At 52.7% G+C, this 8656-nt stretch overlaps 1 protein-coding gene across 1 annotated transcript; it reads right to left on the bottom strand.

The window, feature by feature from the left end:
- Positions 1-5970: 5970 nt before the first annotated feature.
- Positions 5971-7638, bottom strand: CLDN23 (claudin 23). The gene has a single exon (XM_040643157.1). It carries the CDS (start codon positions 7403-7405, stop codon positions 6530-6532), a length of 876 nt encoding a protein of 291 aa, XP_040499091.1. The 5' UTR covers positions 7406-7638; the 3' UTR covers positions 5971-6529.
- Positions 7639-8656: the final 1018 nt, after the last annotated feature.

The raw sequence follows: 8656 nt of genomic DNA, 5'->3' as shown, positions 1-8656 counted from the left end.
TAAATAAATAAAAAATCTTAAAAAAAAAAAAGAATACAGCATAGAATACATGTAAGATACAAAATATGCGTTAATCGACTGTTATGGGTAAGGCTTCTGGTCTACAGTAGGCTGTTAAGTTTTGGGGGAGTCAAGTTATATGTGGATTTTCTACTGCAGTTGGTGGGCGCCCCAACCCCTGAATGCCCAAACATCAACTGTACAGGTGAATCTACTTTACAGATGTAGAAACTCAGACGAGTGATTTGTCTAAGACTTCAAGTGGGTAGACACTGGGGGCCTCGGCATGGTGTTCCAGGTGTGGGCCAGAGTTCATCTTAATGAGCTCTTGCCTGCTGGGGGAACTCGCGGGTGCTGCTTACATCCCAGACTGCCTTTAACCCTCCAGATGACCTCTTCCTTCACACTCCTATGTGAGGAATTAAGGGCACTGAATCTCTGATGGGAGACGGGTCACAGGAGTGTTGGCTAAAATTCAGTAGCAACGTTGGGCACATCACTTAATCATGGAACTGTTTCCCCAATGATAACAAGAGGATTAACAGAACCCTACATCAGGCCAATGGATCATCGCATGAAAATACACAAATGCCTGTACACTGCTCAGTGCATAGTACCAGAGGCTGAGAACCTAAGTCCAAATTATAGTCATGAATTGGAAGTCTTTTCTTGCTTGGATTTTTTTCTAGACTATTCATATTTAGTTTCTTGCAGAACACATTTGTATAGGCTACCAGGCGTAAAGAGAAGTTCTAGACTTATTACTGGGGGTACGGTACATAAAATCGACTGTGCTTTGCAGTCAAGTATAAAAATTCCCAAGTACAGATCAACTTGGCCGGAAAAACAATGCTGGGGTCTCCGCCCTTCCTGGGGCTGAGAGATACAGGGAGCAGCATTCAGTTTCCTCAGGCACTTAGCTGTATTCGAGAGGAACCGGTTCAGCACCAAAGCGCCCGAGACCCTGTCCGCCACGGAGTGACTCTTTGCTTTCTCTTGCCACCTCTCCCAAGAGCATCCCCCTGCTGGCCCTTGGCAAGGCTCTGCCTGTCTGTGGCAGAGTGAGTAAAAAAGACAGCTTTACCACTTTGGTTAACACTTCAGCTGTTGCCTTCACCTCCTTCAGACCCTAAGCGGCCACCAGACGTCCAAGGCTTGCGTTCTGGCCAGCTCCGACTGTTTCCGACTTCCCAAGGCTGTGCGCTGGAACGGGACTCGTGGCCCCACCTTCCACTCTGCAAGGCCCACCTTCTGGTGAGACCCCTGACACATCCACCGTTTCTCTCCTGGGAGGAAAGGGTGGCTGACTGCAGTCAAATCTGTGTGTCACGTAGGCCCCCCTTCCCTCTACGCCCTGCCCCAGCTTAGTTACACCTTTTCCTACCTTCGGTCTCCGATGAATGCGTGCCTAAGTATTATCCGTGCCTAAGTATTATCCCGCTTGAAGCTAGTTTAATGCACCTTGCTCTGCTTCCCCAATTCAAGAATTTACAAGACACGTCTGAACATCGTCTTCACCGGAAAGACTTAGGTATAAGTGTTAAGTACCCACTCGAAGATTAACAATCCCTAACCATCCCTGCCCCCCAAATTGGCTTTCATAGGTCAGTTTCATAATCTTATCTGTTTGGAGCGAAGGCATGTTAACTGTGAAGAGCCTTCTTTTGTGATGATCTCTATATTGTTAATTTCTTAATTTCTCTCCACCTATATAGATGAGGCAGTGAACTCCGTAGCAGATGTAAAATTTGAATTTTCTTATAGGAACTCAACATCTGTAACCAGGTGGTAGGTTTGGGTTTTCTTCTAGAGGGACAAGGAACTTAAGAAAAGTTCATTGGTTCATGCTTAAGGTTCAAAGAGCCCAATGCAAAACTTGACCTTTTAGGTCTCTAGCTAGCAATTTGGTTAAACACTCGATACTCTTTTTAGGAAACAAATGGGGGAGAGATCCTTGATGATGGGAGGAGTGCACCACGTTCCTACTATTTTAACTATTGGAAGGCTTGTGAAATTCAGAGAAACCAGGAACTAGAACTTGGAGCTTATTACCATCAGACCAGTTACTAAATTTACAGGTCAGTCGGCAACCCCAGCCTTCACTCTCCACATACGCTTCTTTCCTCTCGGCCTCACCTAATTCTTAACCTTCACTCTCAAGATATTAAATTTAGAAAGGCTCTGTGATCACATCTAACCCAGTCTTCCCACTTGTACAGAGGAGAAAACGGAAATCCTGCAAAGGCAGGGCTTATGCTGTTAGGAAGCCTATGTCCCCCAAACTCGAATGCAGTGGCCCTCAGCCCTGTGATGAGTGGCAGCTCTTGGGGAGGCAACCGTGGTGGCTGGGAAGAGCAGGGGCGGGGCGTTTGCCACGTGACTAGTGCCCGTGAGTGCACCTGCCATCTCGGGCTCCCCGCCTGGTCCTCCACCCCAAAAGCCTTGTCCGTATTTTCCTTGATTCGGACAAAGGTCCTTGTTTTCCTGTGTTCTGTCCTGTGTAATGGAGAGTTGCTGGAGGGGGTCATTTAACCGCGTGCAGTGAGGGAATAGAGGAATGTGTGTGGAGGGCACTGGGAAGACTGGATGAGAATTGCATACAAGTTTGTTTTTCCCCTCCTTGGCCCCTCCCACAAATTTTTATTTGACGTTGTGACGCTGTCTCTTATTTTGTTCCCCGTACATGGAGAAAATCTCATCCATGATGTGCTGAGACCAGAGGAGGCACCAGTTGCTTTGGACTGGTCTTGGCAAGCCGATCATAACCCAATTCACAAAGTTGCTCCTGCAGCCCGTTCCTCCCCCCCCACCCATGTCCATGCGCCTCCACCGCTGTAGGCCCGTGGCCTCAGGCCACAGAGGACTCTGTACAAGGCAAGTCGTGTATAAGGCGAGGAGGCACTTAGGGTACAGAAACAGATTTTAGAAGTAACATTAACTTATTAAATTTCTAACGGGCCCTGAACAAGTGTTAATACCCATTCTGGAACTACAAACATACATAGAAACCATTGTACCCTTACCTTCAATTTAGAGGTAAAACAGGAAAGTACATCAAGAAAATGACACACTTGAACATGTGAGTGATACGTTCCAATATGACCCCTTGAAGCTGAGGAGGGAAAGTAACCATTTAGGGTGTGTGTGTGTGTGGGGGGGGGTGATCACGGAGGCCTTGGCCAAGCCATGAATGAAATTCAAGCAGAGAGTGGATGACATGTAAGGAAGTTCTTGAGGCTTTTAAAGACGTGATCGACAGGCCTTCACTTTAAGAAGGTGGGACTGAAGCTATGAGGTGGGTATGGGGGCAAGATCCGCATCTGGGGATGTGACAAGGCCTGGAGATTCGAATTTCCTTCTCTGCTACGGCACCGTGGGCTGTCTGTACGTTGACAGAGTGTGAGGTTCCTTACGAGGTAGTCACAGATCGACTCATTTATATTTGATTCCGAAAACATTCTATGAAAGACTGCGTTTGTGCCAGACTGCATTCCCTCCTCAAGAAGCTCTTAGCTTGACAAAGCGGAGAGGACAAGATTGCCCCCGCCTCACTCAGAGACACCGCCAGCTTCCTCCTGTCCTTAGCAGCCAGTTCTAGAGCCAAGCAGAAGAAAACATGCTGCCCCCAGGCCTGCTGCACCATCACTGTGCTCTGGGCCTGGAATGCACTCCTCTCCCTTCTCGCCATTCTCTGTTCAAGCATCACCTCCCTCCTGACCACCTTTCCCAAAATACTACCCGTTTTCCCTCCAGCCCTTGTCCCTGGTCTGTTACTCGTCATTTTCCTTGTACACAGCTCTCATGCTATGCTTGAGCATGTTAAGTTCCCCCAAAGGCAGAGCCTGGAATGCTCGTTTTCCAAGGTGTCCACAAATGTGCTGACAGAACGACAGGTGTCCCCACACCTACTGGTTGGATGACCTATGCAATGAAGAGGAGAGTGGTCGAGAAGCATCGCTGGCAGCACCTTTACAGCCGCCGCAAAGGCTCAGCAGCCTGTGTGCTAAGAACTTCAGCCCTCCTTAGTGAGGGCACGGTTCTAGATCAGAGCCAGACTGGCAAGCAGGCAGAGCAGGAACCCTGTGAACGCGGTGTCTGCTCTACTTTCACACGTTCCTCAGTCCCTGTAGGCACAATCTGAGTGATCTTGAGAAGGCTTCGCCCATGAATTGGGGACACATACTTTGTGATTGGGATCATTAAGAACAGGTTGTGATGGTGCAAGGGGGCGAGGGAGGGTTTGAGGCAAGGTGGCAGGGCTGTTCCCCATCCGTGTCTTCCCTGTGGGGAGGTTGCCTGGCTAGTCGGTATTCGGTTTAGGAGAAGTTGACGCCCACAACAGCCTCCTACCTGGGCCAGTGTCCTCAGTGTCTAAGCCATTGTCTCTCTGTGCTGCTGTGGCACAGAATGACCCGTGTGCCCAAAACAGAACCCAGCCTGACGCAGGAGTGCCTCTCTATGCTGTCTTGACTATTTTTATAGCAAAAACCAGTTTGCATTTTTTAAGGGAGTTTTGGTTTCATTTCTGTTGCTTGGACAAAAACGGAGCTCTCACTTGACAACAAATCCTTAATCACCAGAGGGGGAGTGTTTTGAATATAAGCCACAGGAGAATAATTGGGCAGGGAGGAAAATAAAAACATACAAAACACTAGTGTTGTTTTTACCCAGGTCTCCCTGAGAAATATTTGGAATGATTAAGCAGGCAAGATTCATTAAATTCAGTACTTGCTAGGAACTCAGTATCTTTGTTACCGGCTAGGTCCTGACTTCCCAGACCCTTCATCCCTGCCTTTGGAGGTGTTAACTGAGAAAGCAGTGTCGCCTTTTCTCCATCTGGCTCTCTTCCCTGGAGCAAGTGCCCTAGCTCGGGGAGGCTGCAAGCTCTCCAAGGTCTCATTCTCTGCCTCCAGTTGGGATTGCACTTTGAGTGAGGCAGGGTCCCAAGGAAAGCCTTGCAGCCCCAAATGGGGGCCACCAACCATCAGCTCTGGCTCACTCCTGGGGGCTGATCAGGAAATCACTTTTGGGCCTCACTCCAGACCCACTCAATGAGAATTTGCATTTGAAAGAGATCACCGGGTGATATGCCTGCATTTGCAGGTCTGTTTGCAGAAGGGTATAAAATATATCTGTACTGTCCCTTCTGCTGTAATGAGTGGCGTGTGCTGTTTAGTTAGTTCTGCTCTAGCTCTCTGTTATCAGTGCTTACTGAACGTTCCTACCGCTGATGGCTGCCAATGGCAGGTTTTTAAAGATGAAATTCAACTCCGTGAAAGGCTCCCTTAAATCAACCCCTTGAAATTAGAGTGGGCCCTGCCTGAGATTTAGTCCCCTTCCTGGAACACAGCCGCCTACCTGTGATTTTAGGCACCACTCTTTACAAGAGGAAAAGATTTCTAGTCTCACTTCATGTTGGAAACTGGTGCTTCTAGTTTTTTCAACAATAGACTTGGCTTTGCCCAGAAAATAGCACGAACTTGAAAATAAAGCAATCAGGGATTTAAGTGGGGCCCGTTGGCTCCTTTTAGTAATCTTAAGCTAAGAGGGGCAAAGATCTGAGAGCTAGATTTCAGAAACAGTGCCCAAGCAGCCAGGAAATTGTTAGTAATGAATGAGTAAACTCCCAAAGTTTGTACTGGGGACAAAAAAAGCTTGTGTGTATACTGAAACTCTCCTGTTCAGCTTTTATTTATAAATAAGAGATATATGCCCTTGTTCTTTAACGTAATGTGATTAACAGGTTCCATTCTGTAACAAATATTTAATTTATGGTCCTCAATATCCAGTGTGAGGTACCCAAGGAATACAGTAGTAGAGTTAGTCTGGTAATTCCACCTGGCTTCTAGGAGAGAAACTGCAGTGACCTCAACGTTCACACCAAAAAGAAGTAACAAAGATAAATCCTATATATACTTGAAGAAATGTAAATACGAGTTAAACAAGTTATTCCATAAAAGCCACAAAAGCTGGTGTTTGCATGGCTCTATCTTTATTTTAAGAGCTTCAATCAAACATAGCCAGTTTATTGGTTCCTTGAGAGTCTGCAGGAGAATAAATTATACAACGGAAAAACATTATATTGATATAAACGTCACTGGCATTCCCGGATACTGTTTCAAGGTGTTAAAATGGTTTCTGAGCCTCTATTTGATGATTTCGATTTGTTGTCATAGTCCCGTGTCAACACGATGCAAAGGCGCCCTTTCTAGATCTTCAGCTTCAAGTATGAAAAGCCTCGTCAGTCTGTAAGAGGAGCCTCATCCCTCTGGGGAGGAAAACTAAATTCTACAGAAAGAAAACCAACCCGACCAGATCTAACCGTCCAAGGAGTCTAGTTTAGCCACCAGAAAGGAAGAGCACCCTCCAAACCAGTCACAGGAACGCGTCCGTGGTTCAGACTCCGAGGCAGGGGTTTGCAGCCGCACAGTAACAGGCAAGTTCAAGGCTGGGCGTGGTGGGGCGAGGCCTTCGTCCGCGCAGCACCGGCCCACGGCCCACGGCGGCCAGGGGGCGGGGGGTTTGCCGGCTACAGGTCGGAGTCGCAGGGCAGCGAGGCGTGGCAGGACCCGGCGCTGCCCGCGGAGTCGCGGGCGGAGTGGGCCTCCTCCCCGCGCAGCACGTCCATCTGGTTGGTGTAGGCGCGGGGCTGCGGCCGCGGCAGGGGGAAGCCGGCCTTGGACTTGCCGGCGTTGGCGACGTCGTGGGGCCGCGGCCGGTGCCGGCCGTCGCTGTAGTACTTGATGGCGGGCGGCAGCGCGGGCTCGGGCCAGTCCACGTGCACCGTGCTGACGCTGCTGCGGCGCGGGCTGCGGGGGGGCTCCTTGCGGCGGCGGCGGCAGCGCTCCTCGCACCAGGGCGCGAAGCTGAGCGCCAGCGAGAAGCCGCCCAGCAGCAGCAGGCAGCTGCCCAGGTAGCCCAGCACCAGGCTGTAGCTGACGTGCACCGTGACCGGGCTGGCGTCGGCGGGCAGGACGCTGCGGTCCGCCAGAAAGTGGTTGTACCAGGAGACCGGGATGAGGCTGAGGAGGCCGGCGGCGAAGAGCACCGCGCCCGACAGGCCGGCCAGCGCGAAGCGCGGCTCCTCCTGCCAGCAGCGCACGCCGAGCGACGCCAGCAGCAGCCCCAGCGCCGTGACGGCCAGCGACGTGACCATGAGTCCCCGCGCCACGCGCACGGGCTCGGCCTCGAAGTAGCCCCACACGTCCTGCTGGCCGCACTGGCGCTCGCGGCTGCTCTGCTCGCGGCACATGTCCCACAGGCCCTGGTACAGCTCCACGTCCACCGGCTGGTTGAGGAAGCCCTTCACCAGCCGCCAGCCGGGCGCCAGCGTGGCCGTCAGGTTGAGCAGCAGCCCGCAGGGCGCGAGCACCATGCCCAGCGTCATCACCACCGGCGTCCGCATCCCGGGGTCCGCGCCGCGCTCGCGTCACCCCGCGCACCCGCCGCCCGCGCCGAAGTCGCCGCGGGACCGTCCTCCCTCCGCCGCTCGCCTCGGCGTCCCTCCGCGCGTCCCCGCCCCTCCGGCCTCCCGCCCTGCCGCCGTCCTCAATCGAAACCAGCTCGCGGGCGGGTCTGACCGAAACCGCGGGCCGAGGTGCGAGCGCCCGGAGGGGCCGGCGCGGCCCAGCCCGTGGAGTGGGAGGGGCGGGGGGTGTGCGAGCAGAGGGCGGCGGGGAGGCTCGCGCGCGGCGGGCTCCGGGCGGCGTCCACACCCCGCCGGGCTCTCCGGGACCGAGCAAAGGTCGCCCCGCCCCTGCTCCTCGCGCGGCTCCGCGGCCGGGCCGGCCCTGGGCGGGGGGAGGGGAGAGGCGGCACCGCCCGGACGGCCGCACCCGGCTCGGGGGCCGCGCCGCTGCCCGGCTTCGCGGCGGATCTGGGTCTGCCGGAGTCTCCCGCGTCCCCGCCCGTCGGCCCGGCGCAGGCAGCCTCTGCCGGCTCCACTCGCTGCGGGTCCGATGTCAGCTCGAAGTTTGCGCTGTTGACTTTGAGCCACTCGCGGCCGAGGGGCGGTGCCAGCGCTCCTCCCTGCGCGGCAGGGGAGGCGCGGGGCGGGTGGGCCGCGAGGGTCCCTGTCCCGGATGCGGCGCTTAGGCTCTTAGCAAGCCGTGTTTAGCGTGCTTAGTAAAAGCTCCCTACTCCAGTTTCCGTTCCACTCAAAAGAATCAAAAGGAGTGCTTTTCTGGGATGAGGAGTTCCAGAGGATTTTATTATTATTATTATTATTATTTTTAAAGATTTTATTTATTTGACAGAGATAGAGACAGCCAGCGAGAGAGGGAACGCAAGCAGGAGGAGTGGGAGAGGAAGAAGCAGGCTCATAGCGGAAGAGCCTGATGTGGGGCTCGATCCCATAACGCCGGGATCATGCCCTGAGCCGAAGGCAGACGCTTAACCGCTGTGCCACCCAGGCGCCCCGTATTATTATAATAATTATTATTATTGGACCCATGGAAAATTTTGAAGAGGCCAAAAAAGGGGAGAGTGTTACTGGGTGTCCTGTGTGGCGCACTTTTCAGTTGTATCAACCATATAGGGTCCAGGGTCCGTTTATTGTGTTTGAGCTACTGCATCCCTCTGTAAATGGTAGAAAGCCTAGAGTACCGCCAGTGACGTCTGTTCATAGAAATGCAGATGACGGGCGCCTGGGTGGTTC

The sequence above is a fragment of the Ursus maritimus genome, unplaced genomic scaffold (assembly GCF_017311325.1).
Source record: "Ursus maritimus isolate PB19 unplaced genomic scaffold, ASM1731132v1 scaffold_28, whole genome shotgun sequence".
Classification (NCBI taxonomy): domain Eukaryota; kingdom Metazoa; phylum Chordata; class Mammalia; order Carnivora; family Ursidae; genus Ursus; species Ursus maritimus.
This window is presented reverse-complemented; position numbering and strand designations above follow the sequence as displayed.